The sequence below is a fragment of the Chelonoidis abingdonii genome, chromosome 4, assembly GCF_003597395.2.
Source record: "Chelonoidis abingdonii isolate Lonesome George chromosome 4, CheloAbing_2.0, whole genome shotgun sequence".
Taxonomy (NCBI): Eukaryota; Metazoa; Chordata; order Testudines; family Testudinidae; genus Chelonoidis; species Chelonoidis abingdonii.
In genome coordinates, this window is record NC_133772.1 from 6,660,203 (window position 1) to 6,688,025 (window position 27,823).

At 55.9% G+C, this 27,823-nt stretch overlaps 2 protein-coding genes across 3 annotated transcripts in view; one reads left to right on the plus strand and one right to left on the minus strand.

The window, feature by feature from the left end:
- The first annotated feature begins 288 nt into the window (after positions 1–288).
- FNTB (farnesyltransferase, CAAX box, subunit beta) lies at positions 289–22,785 on the plus strand. Of its 2 annotated transcripts, XM_032775897.2 has the most exons (12): positions 289–407; positions 5,504–5,568; positions 7,006–7,078; positions 7,965–8,056; positions 15,936–16,082; positions 16,847–16,930; positions 18,038–18,124; positions 18,366–18,495; positions 19,055–19,187; positions 21,047–21,158; positions 21,405–21,519; positions 22,351–22,785. In XM_032775897.2, the coding sequence occupies exons 6-12, from the start codon at positions 16,902–16,904 to the stop codon at positions 22,474–22,476; spliced, it is 732 nt and encodes a 243-aa protein (XP_032631788.2). In that variant the 5' UTR covers positions 289–407; positions 5,504–5,568; positions 7,006–7,078; positions 7,965–8,056; positions 15,936–16,082; positions 16,847–16,901; the 3' UTR covers positions 22,477–22,785. The 2 variants fall into 2 exon arrangements, with proteins under 2 accessions (XP_032631788.2, XP_074922032.1); XM_075065931.1 differs by lacking the exon at positions 289–407 and having other exon boundaries at positions 5,405–5,568.
- A 3,402-nt stretch (positions 22,786–26,187) lies between these two features.
- The window catches only part of MAX (MYC associated factor X), a 30,052-nt gene continuing 28,416 nt past the window's right edge, over positions 26,188–27,823 (minus strand). The window contains exon 6 of the mRNA XM_075064705.1: positions 26,188–27,316. Within this exon, the coding sequence (XP_074920806.1) occupies positions 27,132–27,316 (185 nt within the window). The 3' untranslated portion in view covers positions 26,188–27,131. The remainder of the gene's footprint in view (positions 27,317–27,823) is intronic.

Here is a 27,823-nt window from a genome sequence, read left to right on the forward strand (position 1 = left end):
GGGAAGGAGGCTTGCTAGGGAGCAGAACGAACGGCAGGAGCACACGTGGGAGGGGCCACGCAGGCAACAGGGGCGACATGTGCCCATGAGTGCGCCAGGCGCGCACAGGCGGGGCAGCCAGCGCTGCAGTCCCGGCCCAGGACCGGTAGGGGAGCCCAGCGGCCGCCGCCGCAGGCCGCCGCGGGAGGGGCCCACTGGGCGCCGCGCGTGCGGCCGCCTGCACTGGCGTCCTGTGGCCGGTAGGGGGAGCGCGAGCGGATCGCGCCCGGCCGAGCCTTCTTTCCCGCCGAGCCGCCGTCGGGCTCACCGCCTCTCCCTCCGCTGCGGAGCATGGCGGCCGCCCCCGGCCCCGCCCGGCCGGGAGCGTCTTCGGGACGACGCGTGAGGACCCTCACCTCGGCGAGCAGGTGGGTCGGGGCGGGGCCGGGGCCGGGGCTCCGGCGTGCCCCGCGCGGGGGCATTATATGGGGGGAGGGGTTCTCGGGGAGGGGGGCTGGCCCGGGCTAGAGGGGGGTATAGCGGGGGAGGGGGCTGGACCGGGTGGGGGGGGGGGAGTTCTAGCGGGGGAGGGGGCTGGACCGGCTGGGGGGGAGTTCTAGCGGGGCAGGGCTGGCCCGGCTGGGGGAGGGGGGGTTATAGCGGGCGAGGGGCTGGCCCGGGCTGGGGGGGGGTGTTTAGCGGGGGAGGGGGGCTGGCCGGGCTGGTGGGGTTATAGCGGGGAGAGGAGGGGCTGGACCGGGTGGGGGGGTGGTTCTAGCGGGGCAGGGTGGCCCGGGCTGGGGGGGGTGGTTCTACGGGGGGAGGGGGGCTGGACCGGGCTGGGGGAGGTGGTCTAGCGGGGGGAGGGGGCTGCCGGCTAGGGGGGTATTAGCGGGCGAGGGGGCTGGCGGGACGGAGGGGCTGCCGGGGGAGAGGGGCGTGGGGCGCTGGCGGCTGGGGAGACGCGGGAGTGTGGGGGCAGGGAGCTGGCATGGGGGGGGTCTGGGGGCGGTGGGGGGGGCGGTGGCAAGAGGGCTGAAGGGGGGCTGACGATCCCGGCATGGCGGGGGGGGTTTAGCGGGGGAGGGGCTGGACCGGGCTAGAGGCGGGGTTATAGCGGGCGGGGGGCTGGCCCGGGCTGGGGGGGGTGGTTCTAGCGGGGGAGGGGGGCGACCGGGCTAGTGGGGGGAGTTCTAGCGGGGGAGGGCTGGCCCGGGCTGGGGAGGGGGGTTATAGCGGCGCGAGGGGGGCTTGGACCGGGCTGGGGGGGGCTGGTTCTAGCGGGGAGGGGGGTGACCCGGGTAAGTGGGGGGGGAGTTCTAAGCGGGGCAGGGCTGGCCCGGTGGGGGAGGGGGTATAGCGGGCGAGGGGGCTGTGCCCGGGCGGGGGGTGGGTACTGCAGGAGAGTGGCCCGGGCTGCCGGGGCAGTATATAGTGGGGGGGTTTGCAGGCTGGCTGGGGGTGGTGAGGGTTATAGCGGGAGGCGGGGCTGGGCTGGGTTTATGATAACGAAGATAACTGCCCTGCCACTCACAGGGATGGGGGCGTTTATAGCAAGGAGCCAGTCTAGCCTATTGAGCAGAGCCCTGGGCTGGGCCCTGAGTAACCTGTGCTCTCTTTCCGGCCTTGCCGCTGCCCTGCTGGGTGATCTTGGGCAAATCTCTTCCTTTCCCTGTGCCTCAGTTTCCCCTCCCACCTTGTGTGGATTGTGAGTGCTCTCACCCCTGCAGCACAGTGTGTGAGGGGGTGTGTTGGGAGGGGTGCCCAGCATTGTTCATCTGGAATGCGCCGCTTGGAGAGCAGACGCGTGGTTGTGGAGTTAGTTTAAATGTCACTGGAAACAGGTTGCTGTTGGGAGGTGCTTGAATTCCTCTGCACAAGTGTGAGAGCCGGAAAGGGCAATGTGGCTGTAGACTGCCAGGTTCTGTTGGCCAAAGCGAGAGGAATGAAGAGAGCAAAGGCTGTGAGTGGTGGAAAGGAAGGAGGATATTAAAACAGGACAAGAATGCAAGCAGGTGCTAGGTTTCAGAGTGGTAGCCCTGCTTAATCTGTATCAGCAAAAAAAACCCGAGGAGTTCTTGTGGCACCTTAGAGACTAACAAATGTATTAGGGCATAAGCTTTTGTGGGCCAAAACCCACTTCATCAGATGCATGGAGTGGAAAATACAGGAGCAGGTATAAATACATGAAAGGATCAGGTTGCTTTATCGAGTGTGAGGTCAGTCTAACGAGATAAATCAATTAACAGGATATGAAGGGAGGAAAAATAACTTTTAAAGTGGTAAGGGAGTGGCCCATTAGACAGCTGACAAGAAGGTGTGAGTAACAGTAGGGAGAAATTAGTATTGGGGAAATTAAGTTTAAATTTTGTAATGACCCAGCCACTCCCAGTCTTTATTCAGGCCTAATCTGATGGTGTCCAGTTTGCAAATTAATTCCAGTTCTGCAGCTTTAGTGATCTAGGTTAGGGGTGGCCAACCTGAGCCTGAGAGGGAGCCAGAATTTACCTGTGTACGTTGCCAAAGAGCCATAGTAATACAGCAGCCCTCCACTGATCAGCGCCTCCCCCTCCTTCCCCATGCCCCCCATGGCATGCAGGAGGCTCTGGGGGGAGGGGGAGGAGTGAGGGCATGGCAGGCTCTGGGAATGGGGCAGGAAGGAGCAGGGGCATTGGAGGAAGGGGTGGAGTAGGGGCAGTGCCTGTGGCAGAGTCAAGGGTTGAGCAGTGAGCACACCCTACCCCCCAGCACACTGGAAAATTGGTGCTTGTAGCTCCAGCCGTAGAGTTGGCTACAAGGAGACTCATATTAACTTCTGAAGAGCTGCAGGTTGGCCACCCCGATCTAGGTAACAGAAGAAGTCCAGGGGAGTTCTCATTTCAGTGTACTTCTCTCCGTGCCCAGTGGCAGTTTCAGCCGGCAGCTATAAGCGTGGGCCGGAGCGTTGAGTCAGAATGGAGGAAAGGTCCCGAAAAGATGCATCCTTTTACGGTTTGGTACTTGTGCCCATCACCATAGTGTTTGGGCCCCTCCCACATTCATTAGATTGGCATTGCAAGGTCCCTAGTGGACTTTGAGCCATCCGCTCTTCTCCCTTCTCCGCCCATGGGAAGCTGTCCGTGGGTAGGTTTGTTGGGCTAACAGTCATTCTGCTTCTGGCGGAAAAGTTTTATTAAAGGAGACATTTCCTGAAGCTGCTCAGGTTTTGGATTAGTTTAATCTCTGCTGGAGGTTTGTTCTGCAGCCAGATCCTTTCGAGTGCCTTATTTCAGTCTCTTATAGGCTCTCACACACTTCTCCCCGGGCTTTAGGCTCAGCATTGCCCCCGAGAAGTGCTCCAGAGGTGGAGATGCAGCCTCTAATGCAGCTGGGCTTTGATCCATTAATAGCTTTCAGAAGCAGGATCAGTTGGGTATCGTCTCTTTAAATGAAGGGGTAGGGTTCTTCGCACAGAGCGTTGCTGATTAGGCTCTGGAGAGATTTGGGTGCCCATGCTGTTTCAGGGACAGTATTTGTTGAGCTCTTTGCATTAATTGCCTGACACAAACCCAGCGCATCTGTGGTGGAAACAGGAAGTTCTCTCTGGTAGTGGCAAAGATGAGCATATTTCTTCCCTCTCCCCTTCTGGCTGTGGCACCTCTGTCAAGTCGGAGGCCTGATGGGGAGGGAGAAGTAGCCGTGTGAGTGTGTTCAACAGGAAAAAGACAGGACAAATGGAGATGTGTGCCCCAATAAGTCGGTGTGGCCCTGGCATTCTGAAGTGTGGGATACAAAACCACTACTTAAGCCATCCAGAATTTTGCCCAGTAATTGCCCTCCCTGGAGGTCTGTCTTGCTTGCTCGCCCTCTGGCATGATGATGGATGCTGCCTATGTCTCCTGCCTGCGCTCGCTCCTTTCTGCCTCCTCCTGCCTTAAGGGCAGAGAGGAGCAAGTGGTGGGGCAGCCCTGCTCAACAGCTGAAGTGGGGAGGGCAGGACCAGCTGCTGAACAGCTGATTGGCAGCCAGCCCCAGGGCCAGCAGAGCAGCAGCCCCGACCAGCCCTGTGGGTGTTGAGCACCCTGTATTTTTTCTCCGTGGGTGCTTGAGCCCCTGAGCACCGAAGGCCAGAAGGAGCCACTGTAGTCTGACCTCTTGTCTAACGCAGGCCAGAGAACTTCCCCCAATAATTCCTAGAGCAGAGCTTTGAGAAAAACACCCAGTCTTGATTTAAAAATGGTGAGTTACAGAAAACCCACCACAAGCTTGGTAAATTGTTTCAATAGTTCATTACTCTCACAGGAACTAGGAGTCATCAAATGAAATTAATAGGCAGCAGGTTTAAAACAAAATAAAGTATTTCTTCACACAATGCACAGTCAACCTGTGGAACTCCTTGCCAGAGAGTGTTGTAAAGGCCAATACTATAACAGGGTTCAAAAAAGAACTAGATAAATTCAGGGAGAACAGGTCCATTAATAAGAACAGGAGTACTTGTGGCACTTTAGAAACTAACAAATTTATTTCCATCAATGGCTATTAGCCAGGATGGGCAGGAATGATGTCCCTAGTCTGTTTGCCAGAAGCTGGGATTGGGTGACAGGGCATGGATCACTTGATAACCTGTTCTGTTCATTCCATTTGGGGCACTTGCCATTGGCCACTGTCGGAGGACAGGATACTGGTCTTGATGGACCTTTGGTCTGACCCATTGTGGCCCTTCTTATGTTCCATTGTCTGCGCACGGGTTTTGTACTGATGTAACTATTACTGTTAGGGATGTCGTTGTTTTTACCAGTATAGGCATACTGCTCCAGTGCCTGATGGGGACAGTTACACTGGTATTCTTCATTCCCCTTCCCGTATGGGAACAGCTGTACAGGTATAAGGACCTTGATACTGACAACTGCATCCGCACTAGGGAGAGGTTGTACTGCATTCACTAGCCCGGTACGATCAAAGCTGTACAGCTTGTGGTAGATGAGGCCTACGCACTCTGCCAGACCTACCGGAGCAAGCATCCCCAAAGCCCGTTTGGCGCACTGGGAGAGTGAGGCAGAGTGGGTGAGTGAGGTCCCACAGTGGGTCAGAGACGGGATGAGAACAGAAGAGTTCCCAACTTGCTGTCCTGGGGTCAGACCACCACATGGATTTGAAACACACGTCAATATTGATCCTGGCTTTCCTCTCCCCGTTCCCTTAGTGAGGGTGAACTTGCTCAGATGTGAGAAGCAGCGGGGAGTTGCCCATCCAGCCATGCTACAGGCCTCTTTGCTGGCCTAGGGATCAGAAGGCTAGAAGCCATGTGCGGCTCTGATACAGTGTGGTCTTTTCGCATGCTGTAATCCTGTAACTCTGTCCTGGAGTTGGCTGTCTGGGCACGTCCTGGTCTTCACTGAGCTGCACCTGCATGGCTGGATGGGCTGCGGTCACAAATGCTGCTTGCTAGGTAAACTTGGCGATGTTGCTTTTCAAAACTAAAGATCTCTGTTTCTTCCTCCTGCCCCCTTCCTTTCTGCTGCTTAATGACCGTCACTCCCTGCAGACCAAAGTGGAAGACTTGGTGCAAGAGGTTTTCAGTGCTTACAAGACGAACCACCACACCTCACAGTAAGTTACTGTAGCAGACCCAATAGAGGCCATGGGAATGTTTGACCTGAGATTTTTGGGTGAACTTTGCAGGGTGGTGCATTTGGAAGTCATGTCCGCTGGCCGAGTTTTAACCTAGGCCAAATCACGTCCTCGAACGCGCTACTCTCTGTCTTGGTGGTGGTTGTCAGTCGTGTTAAGTGGGCTCGACGGAGCTAGCGCGATGGGGGGGCACTCTCTTTTTCCCATCAAGAGAGAGCCCAGGAGTCAGACGTCCCGGTCTCTGCTTTTCCATCTCACGTTGGTTTGCTCACGTGTTCTGGGTGGCTGTCGGAGATGTGGCTCACAGGAGCTTCCAGTGCAACCTGATGCTGCATTTAGTGTTCATCCAGAAACTACAAGTCCCATCATGCATTGCTCCACTTTGACCCAAGCTCCCTAGCTGCACCCTTGGAAGGCAAGAGGATTAGATGTGTTTGCCACCTCCTGGGCTAAGCTGCTAGGGTGACTCACTGGATCTTCAAACCCAACAGCTCTGCTGCTCTGCCCATGGTAATGCTGGCTGCACTTTGCAGTGAGATCCCTGCTCCCTCTAGCTATGGAAAGCTTTTGTGGAGGAATGTAAGAGAGCGTCTAGGCAAGAAAATGGGGGCAGGGGTAATGCAAAAAGCCAAGTGAGCATTACGCTTGGCTTCTGGAGGGGGGTCTAGAGCTGCACGGGCTCTTGGGAGAACACAGAGTTGCTAGTACTCTGATAAATATGGTAGTCCACACCTTGTGCTTGCTCTTCTAAGCGCTGCTCGGCAGATGGCAATTACGCCTTTACAGGATTTTAACAGCAAAGAGCATTTGTACCCACAGTAACAGTAAACTGCCGATAAAGGGCTAATCATCCACAGGCTATTCTTCCTGCCCTCAAAATCCCACCTGTGTGATCTTTTCTGTACCGTCTCTCTTTGCCCTGACTGACTGGTCACATGCTGCTGGAGAAGTGTTTCAGGGAAATTTGTAACTATCTTCAATTCATGGCAGCTGCAATATTTCTTTTCCTGCATCGTCTAGGCTAAGAATGCCTGAACAGTGTCTGGCTGAGGGCTGCATTAGCAGCTTGCATGGCACTAGAAATTTGCACTTAATTTGCATCAAACCTTTCTTACCTTGATCTTGGCTTTGGAGGAACTACAGATCCCAGCATGCATTGCAGCCTAGCCCCGCTGCCTGCTGAGGTTTTTCATGTTGCATGGTAAAGATGCAGGCACTTGCAGTCTGCTCTGTTTAATGGAAGTTCTGCTGTCTCTTGGGTGTGTGTGTGTAGTGCTTGTCGTATGGTATCCGAGTGGCCTAGAGGATGCCATGTTAGGGCGTCTGCGCTCTGAGCAGCTGGGATGTAAAAGACTAATACGCTAGCAAATGCTGGTGAAGCTTCTGAGCACTCTTCACCTTCTGTTTGCCTTTCAGATTTGTTCTGCAGCGCGAGAAGCATTTCCACTACTTGAAGAGAGGCCTGAGACAACTGACGGACGCCTATGAGGTAACCACGCAGTGACAAAGTCACAGTTGTCTTCTGCAGCCACCCCGTCAGCCACCCTAGTCCCAGAGCTGGCAGCAGCAGTCCCCAGGGATCCTATCCAGCTTGTTTTTTGGCTTGTAAAACTTCCCACTTGTTCCCCCTGCCTTCCTCGGCCTGTCAGTCTTCCAGTACAGAGCATGCTGCCTGGGACTTGCAGTTACTGTTTTGTCCAGGGGCACTTTTGCAGGCCCCGTATTAGCTACTGGAGCTCTGGTGCTCATTCCATTGCATGTCTTGCATTTCAAGGGCTGCCAGTACCACTGATTGGTTATTGCTGGGATGTTTTATGCTTATCTTTATTTTCATTTTCCAGTCGGAGTGAAACCCAGTTTTCTAGGTGACTGGTTTAATTTCAGTCACGCATCCTCCTTTGCTTCTCTGCTGATGCTGTGTGGCATTAAATGGCTGAAACGTCATGCCCCAGAGGTGGCTGCATTTCAGCAGTGGGTGAAGGGATCTCTGTGCTGTGTATATGGTCCGTAAAGCATTCTAGGATCCTTCTGCCTGAAAGCCTTTATTATTGTTTTTGGGTTATTTCCTTTCTAGATTCTCTTTTGAGCGTCTCTGTAATTTTCATGACTTTGCAGGTGTTATGAGTTCCATGCCCTCCTAGTCCTCTGATCTGCCTTGCTTCCAATGGCCTGCATTGTGTCGTTTCTACTTCTCTTCCCTAGAATAATTTCAGTCACTCGCTGACTCACCCCAGAGCCGTACAAGTGAATCAGCTTCATTGTGCTTGACCTCAGCGCAGCCCTGGCTCCATCTCCCTGCTGCCGTGTAACAAATGTTGTATTGTTGGCAGTGCCGGTCCGGGAGCTGACTGCTTTCTTCTTTTTCCCTTTGGTAGTGCCTGGACGCCAGCCGCCCCTGGCTGTGCTACTGGATCCTGCACAGTTTGGAGCTGCTAGACGAGCCCATCCCAGAGTCTGTGGCTTTGGAGTAAGTCCTGTTCGGTGTGTGCTCAGCGCTCTGTAATGAATGCCTACTGCAGCGGGAGGTTTGCAGTCAGGAAGGCAGGATATTTGAACATAAACTCCTGGAGATCTCCTCTTGGTCTCCATGATATTTACAAGTACCGTACCCTGGTCTAGTGGGCAAAATGGGAATCCCACCTTCTCCTCAGCCTGGCTTTTAAACCATTGTGATCACCCCTAGTAAGGCCTTCTGCTTAGCACCAGCCAGGGAATCTCACCCACTGGGTCCTGCACTGAGCCCACCGACTTGTGGCCTACACGGTATCAGTTAGAAAGACATTGGGTCTTGATTTGAGAGGCTCCAGGTGGTGGAGAACCCGCCTCTTGCCTAAGTGAGCTGTGTGAGGAGTGGGCGGCCCCGACCCTCGCTCTCTGACCTCAGACACGTCCGGGAGCGACCCCACTGAAATCAGATGCAGCACCTCGCTCCAACCTGAGACGAAATGAAACCAAGTTGCTTTGGCGCTTCAGGATGAATTTGTCCCTGGGGTGACTCCACTGACTGTGCTGGACTCGCATCTGGGAGGAACCTGGCCCATTCTGTTTCGACCCAGTACTACATAAGGTGCCCCCATCACCTCCTGTTACCATTTGCCAAACGGGGGATCGAATGGTGCTGTTTTAGGGGGGGTAGGAGAGAACCATAGCACCCACAGGTGTGGATCTGGCCCTGGTATCACAGGCCCTGTCAGCTGCAGCCAGCATGGTTTATAAACCAATCACCGTCTTTAGCTCTCTTGGTATTTCTCTTTTTGGGGGTTACCTATCACTCCTTCGCGGAGCTGCTAGGCAGAGAGCGCTGACACCCCCATTCAGCTCCACGTTAGCCCATGACTTGTAGCCAAGCTAAAGCAAGTCTCTTGTGCTCTGCTACTGATTCATTGTGTGACCATGGTCAAGTCCCGTAGGGCCTGATTTTTCAGTAAGCCAAAATGGGAGGCCTCTCTGTACCCATGAGCTTGCCTCATCCGCGCAGGCCAGAGCTTCATGCACACCAGTCGGGCCACATGCCATGGGAGTGCTCCAGTTTCCAACGTGGCTGTGCAGTTGTGTTATATGCATGTGAGCATGTGGGCCTGGGACCTTCACCTGCTGATAATCGGGCCTGTAACCTCTCTGTGCCTGCAATTTGTGTCTGCCATAGAAATAACTGTCCTGACCCAGGCAGGGGGCTGTTTTGTGGCTTAATTCATGAGCATTAATTTGGTCAGGATGGTTCCAGGTATCCAGTGTCACAGCCAGTGTCCCAGGACTGTCAGAAGGTCTGGGAACCCTGTGGCCCTGACCCCTCCAGAGGAAGAGCGGTCAAGTGTGTGGCAGATGGAGGAAAGACACCCCAGTGTTCCTGAAAACGGTGCCAGCCATGGGGACGGCACACAGACTTCCCAAGCAGGTGGAGAAGGTGATGTACAGTGCCCAAGAACCCGCAAAAGAAGGGACCTCCCCAGTCCAATGGTTACGGAAGGGCTATGTCTGATTCCAACCGTGCTGACAGGGCTGAAGCAGGGAGAGGGTGCAGAGGTCCCAGCGTCCCATGGAGCCGGTGCTCGGATGGGTCCCACGTCCTACTGGGGGATGGCACGGCTCAGCTCTGGATTCAGCCGCCACAGAAGGCTCTGCTCTGTTTGGTCATTTGGATCAAGTTTGAACCGGGGGGGATACAGAGTTCAAGAATGTGGAATCCCAGGGAAAGAGCGAGAGAAAAATGACAGAGCACAGATGAAACCTAAGGGAAGGAGAAGGCCAAGCAGAGGACCAGAGGGAGATGAAAGCGGGAATGGGCATGTTGGCCTGAAAGGAGAAACACTGTAGATTACTGGAGAGACGGACAGATATGGGGCAGAATCTACCCTGTGCTCCAGTTAGGGTTTATAGTTGGGTCTTCCTGGGCTTTCGAGTCTCTAAGTGTGTTTGAGCGGAGAAGGGAGCTGTGCAGCCAGGCACTGAGAGGGTTAACGCTGGGCTCGCTGCACCCAGAAGTGCTGAGTCTGATTACATGCACCCCTCCCTGCTGTAACCCTGGAGTGCTCCCTGCACTGTCCCGCAGCAAGTGCTGTGGTGGTCAGAGGCCTGTCCGAGCCTTGCACACCCTTGCATGTGGACTAACAGCGCTCCTTAATCAGGTGTCGCTCACAGAAGCGGGACGGGTTCTGCATCTGGATCCTCCTCAGTGGGCATTCAGACGGGCTGCCGAGCCGCTCTGCCCCTTGTCAATTCCATCCCTCCCTTGGCCTCTGAGAACTATCTGCAATCGCATGTGCGGCTTCTCGTCAGTAACATCAGCCTGGCCTGAGCTGGGTTCAGCCCGAGACGCGGGAGGTGATAGGTGCCTGCTTCATGCAGATAAACTACAAATTCCCCTGCTGCTTTGACGGCCAGCTCTGTCTGAGGCACTGGAGTGAAAAGAGCTGTACAGACAGCTAACTCGCTAGCACCCGCTGTTCGAAGCAGATTACCCTTTCTCAGCCGCGCTGATGCAGTCCTGGCTTTCCCGTTAGGTGTCTCTAGAAATGAAATAAATCTGCTAGCTGCAGCCATGGCCTGTCTGTTTAAACACCATTTCAATTCCCACCCCTCTCTCTGCTGGATCCCTCTGTCCCATAGGTAGTGGCTTGCTGTCCTGGCAAGCTTCCAGATGTGTTGTGCAGGTCCATTGCCCAGGCCCAGTTCTGGCTTGGCATCGCCCATCCTGCACCTTGGAGTGACAATGGAGAGCGATCCCTGGAGGTGCTTGTGTCTGGGTGGTTGGCCAGGCCCCCGGTCCCTGCACGGATAACGCTGCTTCTGCAGCACAAAAGCACTTTGTGCCATTCACCCTGCCCCAACAATAACCCTCATTGTTGCCTTCCTGAGCGGCAGGGGGCATCTTGTGAAAGTTGTCGATGGTGGTGATAAGGACACCGCCCCCGTCTCTTGTGGGCAGGGAGCTGTGCAAAGGAAGGCACTGGATGAGGTGCAGCACAGGGGAGGTTGGTTACAGATTCAGTGAGGCAGCATGCACTGGTGGGGAGGGAATGCTGCCGGTCCTGCAATGCTGCCATGCATCTCGGAGCCAGAGACGGGAGCACGTGGCAGGGAAGGGAGGTGCTCTGGTGTTTGCGGGCTGATCTATTCGGTGTTGCATACAGACAAGAACTGCTGATTAAGAGGAGCTGTGCGGAAGGGGAAGGCAGTGTCATGTAGGGGGTAGAGCACTGGACTGGGACTCAGGAGACCTGGATTCTCTGCTCAGATCTGCCACTGGCCTGCTGGGTGACCTTGGGCAAATCACTTCCCGCCCTGTGCCTCAGTTTCCCCACCTGTAAAATGAGGACAGGGATGCTAACCTGCTTTGGAAAGCACTTTGAGACAGACCGATGGAAAGCTCTAGGGGTTAGTAGTAATAATTAGCGTTGTCAGTTAATTACAGTTAACTCACACAATTAACTTTACACACACCGCTGGTGAATGTATCAAGCGCTCAAATTGAAAAATAAACGAGAGAAAAGTATTTTTCCTCTTTGGAACGTTAGAAGCAACAAGAGAGATCAGAGTCCTTATTACATGGCAGGAAAATCAGTCAGAAGGGTGATCATCCCCTTGAAACTGCCAGATGTTTTCTCCTGTCCAAAGCAAAGAAGCGAGGTGCTGAGGTGATAACTGCACTGGGATATTATTACTACTAGGGCTGTCAAGTGATTTAAAAAATGATCGCAGTTTTAATCACACTGTTAAACAGTAGAATCCCAACTGACATTTAACAACTATTTTTGGATGTTTTTCTACATTTTAAAATGTCCTGATTTCATTTACAACACAGAATATGAAATGTACAAGGGCTCACAAATATTTGCACAGTAAGAATGATGAAAACTAGTATTTTTCAATTCACCTCATACCAGTACTGTAGTGCCATCTCTTTACTGTGGAAGTGCAACTCACAAACATAGATTTTTTTTTTGTTACATAACTGCACTCAAAAACAAAACAGTGCAAAACTTCAGAGCCTAGAGTCCACTCAGTCCTCCTACTTGTTCAGCCAATTGCTAAGAGAAACAAGTTTGTTTACATTTACAGGAGATAATGCTGCCCGCTTCTTATTTACAATGTCACCTGAAAGTGAGAACAGGCATTTACATGGCACCTTTGTAGCCAGCATTACAAGGTATTTATGTGCCAGATACGCTGAACATTCGTATGCCCCTTCATGCTTCAGCCACCATTCCAGAGGACATGCTGTAAAGTGGCAGTGTAGACAGTGCACCAGCGCTGGGAGCTACTCCCCTCGTGAGGGTGGTTTTTTTTTTTTTTACAGTGCTGGCAGAACTCTTTACAGTGCTTTCACGCTGATAGTGAAGACGTAACATTAGTGACTGAACTCCTTAGGGGAGAATTGTATGTCCTCTGCTCTGTTTTACCCACATTCTGCCATATATTTCATATTATAGAAATCTCAGATGATGACCCACCATAAGTTGTTCATGTTAAGAACATTTTCACTTCAGATTTCACAAATGCAAAGAATGTGAGATTTCTAAAGATAGCTACAGCACTCAACCCAAGGCTTAAGAATCTGAAGTGCCTTCCAGAATCTGAGAGGGACGAGGAGTGGCGCATGCTTTCAGAAGTCTTAAAAGAGCAACACTATGATGCGGAAACTACAGAATCCAAACCACCAAAAAAGAATAACCACCTTCTGTTGGTGGCATCTGACTCGGATAATGCAAACTAATATGTTAATCTGCTCTGCTTTGGATTGTTACCAAGCAGAACTCGTCATCAGCATGGACGCATGTCCTCTGGGATGGTGGTTGAAGCATGAAGGGACATATGACTATTTAGTGCATCTGGCATGTAAATATCTTGCAACATTGGTAACAACAGTGCCATGTGAAGGCCTGGCCTCACCTGCAGGTGACGTTGTAAACAAGAAGCGGGCAGCATCATCTCCTGTAAATACTGTATCAACTTGTTCGTCTTAGTGATTGGCTGAAGCAGGACTCATTGGACTTGTAGGCTTTAAAGTTTTATTTACTGTTCTATTTTCGAACACAGGGTTTTTGTACGAATCTACATTTGTAAGTTACACTTCCATGATAAAGAGATTGCGCTGCAGTACTTAGGTGAATTGAAAAATACTATTTTTTACAATGCAGATATTTGTAATAAGATATAAAGTGAGCACTGTACACTTTATTCTGTGTTGTAATTGAAATCAATATATTTGAAAATGTAGAAAACATCCAAATATATTTAAATAAGTGGGGTTCTATTATTAACAGTGCGTTTAATAACTATTAATTTTTTTATCGCACGATGAATCACGATTAATTTTTTTTTATGGCTTGACAGCCCGAGTAGTAGTAATGTCCCATTGCAGTTCTTATCACCTCAGCACCTTTCTTCTTTGCTTTGGACAGGAGAAGACATTTGGTAGTTTAAAGGAGATGATCACACTTCTGACTGAAGCCTTTTTCCTGTCAGGTAACAAGGACCCTGGAACGTTAGATGCAGCGAGAGAGATCAGAGGGGAAAAGCATTTTTCTCTCATTTATTTGAGCGCTTGATGGATTTGCCAGCGGTGTGTGTACAGTTGTGTTGTTTCTCCCCACCCCACCCCACCCCTGCCATCACCCCTTATGGAGGATAGACATTTGTAAAGATCTGAACCCTCCTGACTCCGTGAGAGCGCTCCAGGCAGGTGGAGCGCGTATTGAAATCACCTAGGTGTCAGGCGGACTGCATCCCTTTAACTGCAGAGACTCTGTGGACGGGGGGCTACAAGGGACTTGGTCCCCGTGACCCATTGCCAGGCATGCCCCAGCTGCGTTGTTAGGTTGCTGTTGAGCTGCCAGACACTCTGGATGCTGTTGGTCACTGGTTAGTATCTAGTTTAGCGCTCGCTTGATTCCCGCCCCCTGCCCCTTTTAACAGCATGCCGGGATTGCTCTAGTGATCGCTCTTCCTCATCCCTTCTCAGACCCTAGCATCCCTCCCCATTCACCCCAGCTGGCCCTCGGGGCTCTTTGGGATCTATAGGTGTCTGTGTTGGGGGAGAACGCCAGCGAGCGCTGTTGTTCTGCACCCACCTACATCGATTCTGCTCTTGTCCCAGCCGCGGCAGCACCTACCGTGGTGTTGGAATCTCAGCTCTCGTCTTCGCTGGCAGGAAGCTGCGTCCTTAGCTGGGCCGGGCTAACACGGCTGAACTAACACTACCTGAAGCCTTAGCGCACACAAGGCACTGTGGAGATTTCACACGTTAGCAGGTCAGGATAAAGACTGGGCGGAGCCCAGGGTTCCCCCCTGCGCTGCTGAATCACGGGAAGACTCCAGACTGGGCTTGTCTGCACTAGGATTCACAGGAGCTGAGAACACATCACCTTTCCTTGGAAAGATTCAGGTGTGAGAGAGAACAGCTCAGAAACCCGGATTGGAATTCCCTTTGTGCTGTAATAACAATGAGAACCCCAAGCTCTTCTGTCGTACTTTCTAGCCACAGATCTACGTGTGCTTCACAAAGCAGGCCGATATCGCTATCCCCGTTTTACAGATGGAGAAACCGAGGCACAGGGCAGGAAGTGACTTGTGCAAGGTCACCCAGCAGGCCAGTGGCAGAGCCGGGAACAGAACCCAGTTCTTCTGAGTCCCAGTCCAGTACGCTCTCCACTGGAAAAGCTGTTCTGTGAATTGTAGGGGGGTGGGAGGGATGTGGAAAGAGGAAGTTTTATTGTTTCATCTAATCAGATTGTCCCCTTCAATATACATCTAACTGGATTAATTTTTACCCCCTCTGAAATCTGCCTGGGCTTGCACCTTTATTTCATTTTGGAAACCCATCTAGCTACAGAAGGGCTGCAGGCCGCACCTGCTGCAGCAGATCTCCGGGATTGGTGCTAGCCAGCTTTTAAACAGTCCCATGGAGGAGCTCTTCAGCGCGCCAGTCCCCCAAGGGTCCCACTCTTCCGCCAAGGCCGGCCACGCGGCCTCACCGCCTCCGAGACAGAGCCTCTGGGCCCTAGCCCTCCTGCTTCACCCTGCGAGCTCCGCCCGTTGCATCCCACTGAGCCAGAGCCCTGGAGAGACCTGGCTGCTCAAGCCCCCCAGCCGGTGTTTGCAGTGATGCACTAGGCCTGAACTGCGCTGCAGGCTGTAATCTGCGTGGGGCAGACTTCTGTCCTTGGGATGCCACATTTTCTGCACTGGCTCACAGGCCACACGAGAGGCCCCTCCATCTCCAGTGCCCTGCTCCCCCAGCGCCTGATGATGGGCATTGCTTCCATTTTCTTTGTAAATTACCTGCCCAGCCGCCCTTTCGCTTCAGAGATACCCAGGCCAGCAGGGAACCCTATGACAATTTCATCTGACCTCCTGTCTAAGCTAGGCCAGAGATCTGCCCTGGAACAATTCCTAGAGCAGAGCTTGTAGAAAACCATCCAGTCTTGATGTAAACATGCACCACAGCCCTTGGTAAGTTGTTCCAGTGGTTAATTACCCTCAGTTGTTCTGGACCCTGCTAGGTTCTCTCAGAACCCTTTGGGATTTTGCTGTCAATCTGGGCCCCCCTTTCTTATGTTCGTAGTGCTCCAGGATAGGCTTCAACTCACAACCTCGGCAACCCAGCGCAAGTCAAGTACTGTTGCGGTAGTGCTGTGTGTTAGCCACCAGCGCCGTCAGAGCAAAACTGCTAGTGGGACTGGCGATCTGTGAATCCCCCCAGGTCCCACGTGCTAGCCGCTGCACCACGGAGACAGCTAGTTCTTGCACCCGGCAGACAGGCCGGGGCTCTGTGCTGGAGGTTTGAAGTGCAGGTTTGGGTGAATCGTGCCCAGGTATTTTTTGACCACCCCCGTCTCTCCCTCCAGTGTCTGCCAGTTCCTAAGCCGGTGCCAGAGTCCCAGTGGTGGGTTCGGAGGAGGGCCGGGCCAGCACCCCCATCTCGCTCCCACCTATGCCGCTGTCAATGCTCTCTGCATCATCGGCACCGAAGAGGCCTTCAACGTCATCAACAGGTGAAACCAGCTCCTGGCCTGCTATGGGAGGTGGGAGGGAGGTGACCCAAACTGCAGCCTTTCTCCCTAGTGGGCTGGAGCCCTGCCTCCTCTGATGGCTTGGTACAGCTCTCGCAGGTGTATCAGTGCCAGGTGTCAGCAGAGCCACCATCTGTCTCCTCCAGTGCGCAACCCGTGTGTGTGCACGGGAGAAACGCCAGCTGAGGACTTTGCCACAAGGCTTTGAGGTTTCTGCTACACAAGGTGCTCATGTGTTGGGCTCCCATGGGAGTTATTGGGGTTCTCGGCTGTCCAACACCTCACAGGATTTGGGCCCTGGGTGTCCAGGAGGTGAGGAGTGGCCTTGTGTAAAGCCACCCACCCCCAAACACCCAGGCCAGGCCCAGATCTCTGCCCAGGCAAGAGTGCTCTTCCTGGAACCCTTGCTGGGCTCTCCCACTGCCCCTATTGGTTGGTTCCCCTGTGTGGGTGGGGATGTGGCCATTTGATTGGCTGGGTAAATCGTGAACCACTGTTGTGATTGTGAAAGTGAGATGCTAACAGGGCTGGCTGCAGCTGACCCTGCATTGGCAATGTCCCCTGTCTCCTTACCTAGGGCTCTTAAACCCTCATGCATCCGGGCATGAGCCAACCACTAACCATCGGGGTCAGGCAGGAACTGGCCAGGCTGTATAGCATTGTCTGTTCGATTCAGCTGCTAGTGGGCCCCTGGCCTGGCTAGCTCGTGCATCGGGTGGCATAACAATGCCTTTGCTGGTTTTCAGAGAGAAGCTCTTGGAGTATCTGTACTCACTGAAACAGCCCGACGGCTCCTTCATCATGCATGTGGGAGGCGAAGTGGATGTCAGGTGGGTGGGAGCCTTCACAGCATTGGTCAGAAATTCCAAGGCTAGGAGGGACATGACCGACCTCCTGCATCACCCACCCACAGATTCCCCCTCCAGCCTATTAGTTTGTGACTATGTCGTCCTGTCCTGGTTTAAAGACTCGGGGTGATGGAGGCATGGAATAGCCAGTGTCGCCTGCCTGGCAGTGTCCCACGTTGAAATCCTTCTCTGCCAGGCATCTTTGCAGCTACAGACAGTGTGGGGACGTAGGGAAAGGCAATGCGTGGCTGTATCGGTCTTGGCGCTTGTCTGTGGGGGGGCATCTTCCTGCCGGGACTGTTCCAGGGTAGTTCTAATGTTGCACCTCCCATAGAAGCGAAGCCAGAAAAAGGCCCTCTTCTCCTGGAGTCAGCCACACTGGGAGTTATCCAGAGCAGTAGAAATAGATGGTCAATTTTCCCGTGTAGACAAGCCCTTCATTTCACCAAAAGCAAACCACAGCCGACGAGATGATCTAGAGTTTCTGTCTGGGAGGTGTCCGGTGTGGGACGTCTTCTGAATTTTGCTGTAGGCCTTCAGCATTGCTTACCTGGAGCAGCGCCTGAGGCCCTGGCTGAGGAGCTGTCTCCTGGCTTGCTCTCACTTCGCAGATCAGGGGTCTGTTAGGGAGGCAGCGTTGCCTAGTGGACAGAGCACTGGACCAGGACTCAGGGGAACTGGATTCTATTCCCAGCCCTGCCACTGGCCTGCTGCGCCACCTTGGGCAAGTCACTTCCTTGCCCTGTGCCTCAGTTTCCCCATTTCGAGAATGGGGATAGTGATACTGACCTGCCTTGTAAAGTGCTTTGAGCTCTACAGCTGGGAAGTGCTAGGTCAAAGCTAGGGGTTATTCCGATAGTCTTGCAAGGCGCTGCTGGAGTGGGGCACTGAGTGAATCTCTCCTAGGCATAAAGGGACTTGCATCGTAGCGAATCTCATATTTACGCCACTAGAAGCCACATGCAGTGGAGCAGGGAGCGCTGCGGGATTGCTGGATGCTCGTGGAGTTGGTAGAGCAGAAGCTGCCAGCCCCAGGGCTGTCCATGGCAAGTTATGGGGCTGACTCTCCCATCCATCTTTCCATCACAGGAGCGCATACTGCGCCGCCTCAGTGGCTTCGCTGACCAACATAATCACACCCACGCTCTTCGCAGGGACTGCCGAGTGGATCGCAAGGTGAGCAGAGCCCAGAAAGCTGCCACTCTGTACAGCACTGCAGACTGTACCCCGGGGAGAAACGAGGCTCCCCCCTGTTGGGGCAGGCCCCTGCGAGATCCCATGGACTCAGCGGGCTGCACATGCTAGGGGCTTGCATTGCAGGAGGATGGTATGGCAGTGCCGGGGATGAGCTGGGGGAAGAGAAGCATTAGGCGTTGGCATCAGTGGCTGTTTCCATGTTCTCCCTGCCCTGAGTTAGGTGCCAGAACTGGGAGGGTGGCATTGGCGGAGTCCCGGGCATGGAGGCCCACGGAGGATACACTTTCTGTGGCCTGGCAGCGCTGGTCATTCTGAAGCAGGAGGACTCACTGAATCTGAAATGTTTGTTAGTAAGTGACTCTGCCGGGGGCGCGCTCTCCTTGCCCTGGGGAGGCTGGAACCACGCTGCTGAGAAGGGCCCTGTTTGGTGACACCACCCCACGGCGCCCCCTGCTGCATTCCAGCCAGTGTGGCTGGGGGGCACCGCGCTCATCGCTGGGCTAGACACCCCATGCCGACAATGCAGAGCGGCATTGGGGTGGCCAGTACCCGTCTGGTGGGCAGCGTTCCCGCTCTGACAGATTCCAACACCCGGGCACCAGCGCGGTGTACCTGATGGCTGGCACGCCGACCTGTCGGCAACGCGTTGCCAGGGCCTAGCCCTGCAGAAGTTGCTTTGCTCAGGCTGAGAGCTCCTTTCCACAGTGCAGAAAGAAAGTGGTTTCCTGGGCCCATGGGGGTTAGGGGGGGAGCTGGCAAGAGGCTAACAGCTGCGCCTGTTGGTGAAGAGGTGAAATCCAGGGTCAGAGGGTGGGAAATGGAGCCAGGGGCTGGTGCCACAAAGCCGGTCGTCCCGTGGCGGCTGTGACTGTCCGAGCCCTGACGCGTGTCCCCGTCTGTCCCTTCCAGCACTGGGTCACGAGCCGGCAGATGCGCTTTGAGGGCGGTTTCCAGGGCCGCTGTAACAAGCTGGTGGATGGCTGCTACTCGTTCTGGCAGGCGGGCTTGCTGCCCCTCCTCCACCGAGCACTGCATGCCAAAGGTGAGTCTGGGGGCTGTGCGGGGGTTACACCAGGCACAGATGACCATGCCAGGTAGGCTGCTGGGTCGTCTGCATCAGTGGCCAGGTTGCCTCCGTAGCAGAGGGATCATATAAGGCTGCCTGGAGATTAAAGGTAATCTAGGTGTGGCCTCATGTTTAAATGAATACTTGGTCACAGCTTTTAATAAGGTTAATGAAGAGCTATAGGGTAGTGGCAGGGTGGCTAGTGGAAATGAGGATATGGAAGTAGAAATGACCACATCCAAAGTGGAAGTCAAACTCAGACAGTTTAATGGACTAAATCAGGGGGCCTGGATATTCAAAAATATTTAATATCCAAGAATATTAAAGCAACTGGCCTATGAAATTGCAAGCCCAACAGCAAGGATTTTTAATGGATCTGTAAACTCGGGGGTCATATCCTGTGATTGGAGAATTGTTTAATATAGTACCTGGATTTAAGAAAAGGAGAAGGGAAAAAAAAAGTGATCTAGGAAACTACAGGCCTGTTAGTTTAACCTCGGTTGTGTGCAAGGTCTTAAAAACAAATTTTGAAAGAGAAAGTAGCTAAGGCCATAGAGGTAAACGGTAATTGGGATGAAACACGACAAAGAGTAGATCATGCCAGACCAGCGTGATCTTTTCTTTGAGAAGAGAACTGGGTTTTAGAGAGAGGAAATGCAGTGAGACTAATCTACCTAGGTCCAGTCAGGCATTTGAGACAGTCCTGCATGGATAATTATTAGTCAAACGGGAGAAGCTGGGGATTAATATGAGAACTGAAAGGTGAGAACGGAGCTGGTTAAAGGGGAGACCACAACGGATCACACTGAGAGGTGAACGGTCAGGCTGGAGGGAGGTTACCAGTACAGCTCCTCAGGGGTCGGTCTTGGGACCAAACTCATTTAACATTTTCATTACTGACGTTGGCATGAAACCTGGGAGTGTGCTAAGCAAATGTGTGGCTCACTGGCAATACAAAGGATGTGCTGCTTGTTCCTGGCGTCGGCCTGGGCTGTGTTCTCCCAGGCTGGGATTCCAGGGGTGGCTGAGCGCTTTCTCTAGTTACAAATATTTCTGCACAGCCGTGGCTTGCCGGTCGGGGCTGGGGAGCGGGGCTCCTGGGCCACTGCCTGGCCTCTGCCACTGACTTCCTGGGTGACACTGGGCAAGATCTTTAACATCTCTGTGCCCTCCCCCGTCTGCAGGATCACTGGGGTGTTGTCAGAGAGGGGACGCAGGGTCAGCAAGGCCAGTGAGCGTGGCAGTGGCGTGAGGGGAGCGTGAGGCGGGTTCTGTGTTATGTCGCATGGGGTGTTTCCTCGCCTGGCAGAGGCAGAGAGAAGTGCGAGATCACACTGGATGGGCGTGTAGGGGGAGGGGGTTCAGAAGCTCCTATGGGAGTTAGGTGCCCAGTTCCCCGTGACTCTCAGCACCTCACTGCCTGCCAGCAGGAGGGTGGGGGGTGGTTTGGAGCAGCCATTATTCTTAAAGCCACCCCCCACCATTGTGGTGTCTCCCATGATCCCCACAGCCAGGCACTCTCCTGGTTCCCTGTGCTTGGAGGGCCTCCCCCCGGGCACCCGGGGCTCTGTTAGCTGTGACCTCAGAGTGGGGGGGACACCGGGGGCGGGGGCAGGGCCAGCTTCATGAGGTCCCTGCATAAGGCCCTGCTAGCCCGCAAAGCAAACGTTTCCCCGCGTGGGAGAGGCCAGTGACGCTCCCTCTGGCCGGCCTCATCCCTGGCACAGGTACAGTGGGATGGGGCCAGTCTCGCTCTCCTTGGCCAGCGCTAGAAACGGGGGCACTTTGTCTCAGCTTTCCCTAACCGCCCCCCGCGGCCTGTGCTCCCTCCCCAGGCGACCCTGCCCTCAGCATGACGAACTGGATGTTCGACCAGCAGGCACTGCAAGAGTACATCCTCCTGTGCTGCCAGTGCCCTGCCGGGGGGCTGCTGGACAAGCCGGGCAAGTGAGTACCTGCAAGGAGGTCCCAGCGCCTGCTGAATGCGCTGGCTGCCTGGAGATCCGTGGCTGGTGCATCCCCGAGAGCCAGCATGGCCCAGGACAGTGCTGAAGGGGTTAAGAGAAGGCTGCGGCATCGAGCGGCTCATTGGGGCTCACAGGGGTGGTGCTGGGGGGCTCCAAAGAGGGGCTGGGGGTCTGCTTTGCACCGTGGGAGGGGCGTCTGACCAAACGTGTCCCTGCTTGACTGCAGGTCGCGGGATTTTTATCACACCTGCTACTGCCTGAGCGGGCTGTCGATAGCCCAGCACTTCGGCAGCGGAGACCTGCTTCACAAGGTGGTGCTGGGAGTTCCTGAGAATCGCCTGGTAAGGGGGCCGGCGGCCGGACATCGGCAGGAGGCTGGCGTTGCCCGGGGGGGGCCGATGGAGCCCTTCCCACATCAGGCCATGGCCACGACTGGGATGGCACGGATTGCTGCGCGCCCTCCTCCCTGGGTCTGATGGGGCGGGATTAGAGCTGGATCCACATGAATACCGGCCTGGCCCGTTGCTGCGAGTGCAGTCCCCCTGAAGTGTTGTCTGGGGCTGGCCTGGCATTCCCCAGCATCACACCGCAGCGCACCACAGGAGGCCTGCCCTGCGTTCCTACCCACATGGGGAGGTGGGGGGGGGTGGATTCCAGCCTTGCATTCGGGTCTGTAGGAGGCTGGGGCTTGCACCTCAGCACCAGGCGGCTGAGCGCATGAGGACTGGACGTCTGACTCCTTAGGAAGGGCCTGGTGATGGAGGCTGGGTCAGCGGGAGCCCTCTTCCTTTCCCAGGCACCCCTAGCCCTTTGGGAGAGCACAGCCCTGAGTCTGGGTTGCAGCCGGCCTGCCCCAGGCTGATTCCCATGGCCCCTGTGGGCTGCAGAGGTGGCCTTCCTCCTCTTAAAGGGCCACAGCTGGTACAAAATTGATTCACTATGGGCCCTTCCTGGAATCTATGATAGTCTCATCTGATCTCCGGGATAATGCAGGCCCGAGACCTGCCCTAGAATAATGCCTGGAGCACAGGATGCAAAACAGCATCCCTGATGCCTCTACCCCACACGTCCTCCCACGGCCGGGTGCCCTTTGTGCCTGGGCTACGTGAGCCGCTCACCAGGCCCGGCCCCCGCCCTTACCACTGTTAACTTGGATGTGTTTCCTCTCGCAGCAACCGACGCACCCAGTGTACAACATCTCCCCCAACAGAGTGGTGCAGGCGGTCATGCACTTCCTGCGGCAGCCTGTCCCCGGCACGCCGGCAGCGGAGGCGGCGACGGGGGCTGCTGGAGACTAGATGCGGCCGCTCCCTTCACGGAGGCTGTACAGACGGGCTCTCCTTGAGTCGGAGCGCAGCGCGGAGCCCACCCTGTGGGGCGATCTTTGTGGTGGGAGAGCGGGGCAGACAGAGCGCTCCCCCCTTGGGCTGGTGTGAGCTCAGGGCACTAACCAGATCAAAACTAGCCACGCCGCCCCCCTGCCATAGGCACACGTGGGCCCAAGGCCCCACTGACCTTCCTGCCAGGAGCAAAGCTGTTCTGAAATAACGGGCTGTGAATGTTTTAGCATCAATAAACCAGAACTGGTTCCTTGGCACCATACTAAATCTGCCCGAGCTGCTGCCATCCAGCCTGGCCCGTGCAGGCTCTGCCCCCCCATGGCAGTACCTGGGAGCGGGTGTGGGGCCTCTTCAAAATTAACACCGCAGAAGGAAAGGGAGGCTGGTGCCACAGGGCCTGCTGCTGCTACTGGCTGAACCTTGGCTTGGCACCAGGCTGAGGGGCTGATCGGACGTGGTCACAGGGGCAGGGGTACCTGCTGCTGGCTGCCTTGCGTGGAACAGGAAACCCAGCAGGAGGCCAGTTAAGGAGACAGGACTGAAATGAGCAGCAGCCCTGTTCCCTCTGCTAATGAGTCCCCCCGGTCTTGCAAGGTGATTCCACCAGTGTGGTTATTAAACCTATTTCTGGCTGCCTGCTTGTCTCAGTGCATGGTGCAGCGAGCCTGCCCGTGGCCTCCTGGCTCTGCGGTGAGAGGGGCCAAAGCCTGGCACTGTTGCAGGCTCGGGCTGGACCAATGGGAGCAGGAGTCAGCCTGGCCTCTGCTCCTGTCCCAGTGCTTGAGTCTGCTCAAGCCCAGCGTGAGCCAGGGCCTGTGGCCAGAGCTGCCTGTGCTCCATGTCTGACTGCCTTCGTGCTGCCCTGGCCTGTCCTGAGGGCTGTGATGGGGAGCTGGGTTTGCCCTTTCCAGCCCCCCATTGCCAGCTGCAGCCTCTGTTCTTACCTTGCTGAGTGGGGGGTGGGGGGTTCTGCACTGGGCTGTGTGAGTAAAACACCAGGAGCCCACCCCTGAGAAGGGCCAAGGGGAGGCCCCATTGGGCTAGTGCCACTCACCCCCCATGTGCTGGTGGAGGTGGTGCTAACCCCTCCCAGGACCTGCCACCAGGAGCAGGGCAGGAACCTGCAGCCCCAACCTACTCCGAGAGCAGCTCCGAGCCACGTGGCATCTTGTGAGCCAGGGAAGGGGAGTAGGTGCTGGGGCAAGCCACCCTGAGACTGATGTGGGTGAGGGGAGGGGCAGCCATGACCCTCTCCTGGCATGAGGCCAGAGCTGACAGGGGAGCTGGATTCCCACACTGGCTCCAATGCACAGAGCAGAGATTTGAAAATGGGGCTCCCCCATCCCAAGGAAGGGTTGTAACTGCTGGGCCTACTCTTCCCCCCCCCCCCCAAACACCTGCTGCTGTCAGCTCCAGCTGCTATGGGCAGGTTGGGGGTCCTGTGGGCCTGCCCCCACGACAGGGCCCTGCAGGCCAGCATAATGGGGCAACACCTAGGTGGGGGCTCGGGTGAGCAGTTTGATGGCACCAGGCTTGAGGCAGCTTGGCACCCAGCTGTGGGCAGAAAGAGGGGCTAAGGGTCTAGCATTGGGGGGAGAGATGGGGCCTCCTGCCTAAAGGGGGCACTGGGTACTCAAGTCCCTGTGTGACCCCCAGCTCTCAGGCCCAGTAGCTCACATCTTCAGCACAAGCTCATAGACTCGTAGGTCAGAAGGGACCAATACGATCATCTAGTCTGACCTCCTGCACAAAGCAGGCCCAGAACCCTACCCATCCACTTCTATAACAAACCCTTAACCCATGACTGAGTTATTGAAGTCCTCAAAATTGTGGTTTGAAGACCTCAAGCTCCAGAGAATCCACCAGCAAGTGACCCATGCCCCACGCTGCAGAGGAAGGCGAAAAACCTCCAGGGCCCCTGCCAATCCGCCCTGGAGGAAAATTCCTTCCCGACCCCAAATATGGCGATCAGCTAAACCCTGAGCATGTGGGCAAGACTCACCAGCCAGCACCCAGCTGGGCCCTGCAGCCACAGGGGTTACTCCACCACACTGCCCATGAGCACAGCTGTAGGCTGCATGTCACAGCAGGACAGGGCAGTTGGGTGGTGCTCAGTGGGCTCCGGTGAGCTCCTGGGGCAAGGGCCGCCAGGGTTCCTCGTTTAACAGAGCAGCAGTTCAGCCCTGGGAGAGGCCAGCTGCCCCTACATGAAGCAGCAGCAGGACAGGGGGGAGGGTGTAGGCCTAATGTCCCTAGCCAGGGATAAGGGCCAGGTTCTGCCCCTGGGCCCAGTGCCACAGTGGTATTGTGCCATCTAACAGCCAGGGAAGGGAGGTGCAGGGCAGCATGGCAGCTTAGGTAACCCCCACCCCGCACGGCCGTAGCTACGCACTGTAGTGTTAGCAAGGGACAGTTGTCCCCAGCTGCCTCACCCAGAGCAGGGCCCCCTTCCACTGGGTGCTGCAGACACAGGGAGAAAGGCCCTGGGCAGCCCACACAGCAGCAGACCCTGCCCCCGAGATGCTCACACTCAAAATGGGAAAATGCAGGGAAGGGAAACTAAAGCATAGAGCAGGGAGGGGAGCAGACATCCCCATTAGCTTGCATGGCCATGGGACTGGGCTGTCATTTAATGGGCTGGATGGAGTCACCTGAGGGTGGGGTGTGGGGCCTTAGGGAAGATGGCAGAGGGACAGCAAGAGCCAGGCAGCGCATCTGACCAGGGTGCCTATGCTGCAGCCTCCGGGGGGGGGGAGAACCTCAGGAGAAAGAGATGAGGGAGGGGGAATGAGGCTGGTGGAGGGTGAGGACAGAACTGTTGGGGGCAGGGGACGCTTCCCTCTAGCCCTGCCCTCCCAGCACAATGGGCACTGGCCTTGGTGCCCCCCAGGGCCAGCCCATCAGTGGTTCTCACTCTTCCCTTGCCCTGCCGTGACTCTCCGCCCCACACTGCTGCCCATCCCCAAAGGCCCCTCCCCCTCTACACCAAGCTGGTTGCATGCCCCTGAGCTGGGATGGGGAGCTAAAGCCATGGCTGCCTGGGCCCCCATAGGCCAATCTTGGGAACGCCCCCCCCCCCCAAGGAAGAAGGCTGGTGCTGCTGCCAGGCAGCTCCCCATGTGCCCATTCCCGTTACCAGCCTGGGATGCAGTACACAGGGCTGAGCACCCTCCTGCCAGCCACACACTGCGTCCACAGCACAGCTGGTTCCCCTCCCCACCCCACAACAGCAGCCCCTGCTCTTCTTCCCCTGTGCCCAGCAGAGGAGGCAGCCGGGGCACTGGCCAGGCAATCAGGAGACCCTGGCTCAATTCCCAGCTCTGTCCCTTCCCCATGCCTCAGTTTCCCCAGTGGTGAACTGAGGACAGTGCTACTGACCTGCTTTGAGAGGGATGGAGGAAAAGAGCTGGGTGTTCACACTCGTTCTGTCCGCAGAACCAGCCCATGCCCAATTCCCTACAGCCCAACAGGCAGGGGCAGCCTGATGCCAAAACGTCACCCCCCACTCCCCTGCCGCTGGGGCTAGCTGAGCATCCCAGCACCCAAAGGGGTTTTCAGCACTCCTGGCTAGGGGGGTCATTTCCTACGAGGAGTGGGGAAGGCAGCCTGGCAAAGCACGCTCCCCCTCAGAGGCAGGGATGTCGGCAAGAAAACGCCGCCACCACCAGGAAGGATAAAATAAGAATTTTATTTATAGTCTCATAGTAAAGGGGGAAGCCTTATCTTGCAAGACACTTCTGGGGCAGTATGTACAACATACTTCAGCTCCGCCGGAGGGAGCCAGGCCCTGGCCAGGAGCCTGCTACATGGTGTGCACTAGAGATCAGAGAACGCCACGGACCAGGGACAGGGGGAGCAGGGCAAAGACAGGACGGAGAGGGACAGACACACATACACATGCGCTGGCTGTCGCCAGGCCCAGCCCCGGTGCCCCCTTCGCACCCAGCTGGGTGGGACGGAGCCCAGCTGCTCTGGGCCAAGGCCAGCACCACGCAGCCGTTAGTACCAGCTCTAATGCTTGGGCTGTATTTACATCCGAAAGGCAGGCAGCCGAGGGGCGCCCTCACGCAAGGGAATTTGATCATTACTCTACGAATCTGTCACCTGGGCCCCGGGGGCAGCGGCAGAGTCTGGCTGGATCAAACCGAGAGCAGGAAATAAATAGCAATTCATCACCATTCACCCTAGATAAAAAAACTCCTCCCATCCCCCCTGCGCATCACAGCGGGAGGTGAGACGCCTGGCTTCTGCCAGTGCAGTGTGGGGCCCTCCCCGAACGGCGAGGAGAGGCTGGCTCTGGGCGTGCCAGGCGGGCACCGCTGCTCTCTGCCCCTCCCCCCCGTGGCTCAGATTCACGGGGCGTGTTAGTATAAATAGAAACACTCGTAGAAAATCGCTGGGGCATCTCCTCGGAGCCGAGCGCTGCCCAGAGTCTATCCAAAGGCCGAGCGGCCGGCTGGCCCCCCGAGGAAATGCTGCTGGGCCCGGCGAGGTGGGGCAGGGAGGGTCAGAAAGCTGCAGTCCGAGAGCCTCTACTAGAGAAGGGAGAGTCCTTACAGAGCAGGCGGGCAGGGGGCGAACGGTGGCCGGGGCCAGGCCGTCGAGCCAGGCCTCTAGCTGGCCTCCATGCGCAGTTTCTTTCGGCTCTGAGGCTCGTCTGGCTCCGACTCGGAGCTGGAGTCGGAGCCTCCGTCGAAGGCGGAGATGGCGCTGCCCTTGGGGTTCGTGTAGAGGCTGCTGTCCGACGAGTAGTTGGCCTGCAGCTGGGCGCTCGACCGTGCCTTCTCCAGCGCCCGGACTGCGGGGAGAGGGGACAGCGTCAGGGGCCCCCGGAGTGACCTCCAGTGGGGTGGCAAAGCCCAGGCCTGAGGCTCTGACTACTGCCGCCGGAGCGGTTCACCCACGCCAACGCCGAGCGGGCACCGCTGCCATCGCTCCCAGCCCAGCCCCCAGGACAGGCCAGGGCGGCCTGAGCAGCCTCGGGAAGCTGGAGTGAAGCCACCCACAGCTGAAGCCACAACACAGGGCCGCCCTGACCCCCTGCCACACACAGCGACGGGCCCGAGCACAGAGAACTCCAGAGCCTGCTCAGCTCCAATGGGGAGCCAGGGGCCCAGGGCTAAAATGTGGGGCAGATCCCCCTACTCCACACCCAGTGCTGGCAGGGAGCCAGACAGCCAGGGCAAAGCAATGGGGCAGCTCCCCTCCCCCGTGCCAGCAGGGAGCCAGGCAGCCCTGGAGCGATCCCTATTTATTCAGCTCTTTTCACTCTGCAATGAAGCCCCCCCCAACAATCTCCACCAGA

What these genes read in the sequence shown, in the direction of transcription:
- FNTB (XM_075065931.1), top strand. Translation starts at nt 5,420, where the DNA reads ATGTTGCTTTTCAAAACTAAAGATCTCTGTTTCTTCCTCCTGCCCCCT. An exon ending in ACGAACCACCACACCTCACA is followed by an intron (nt 5,569 to 7,005) that starts GTAAGTTACTGT and finishes TTTGCCTTTCAG; the next exon opens with ATTTGTTCTGCAGCGCGAGA. An exon ending in TGAATCTGAAATGTTTGTTA is followed by an intron (nt 18,496 to 19,054) that starts GTAAGTGACTCT and finishes TGTCCCTTCCAG; the next exon opens with CACTGGGTCACGAGCCGGCA.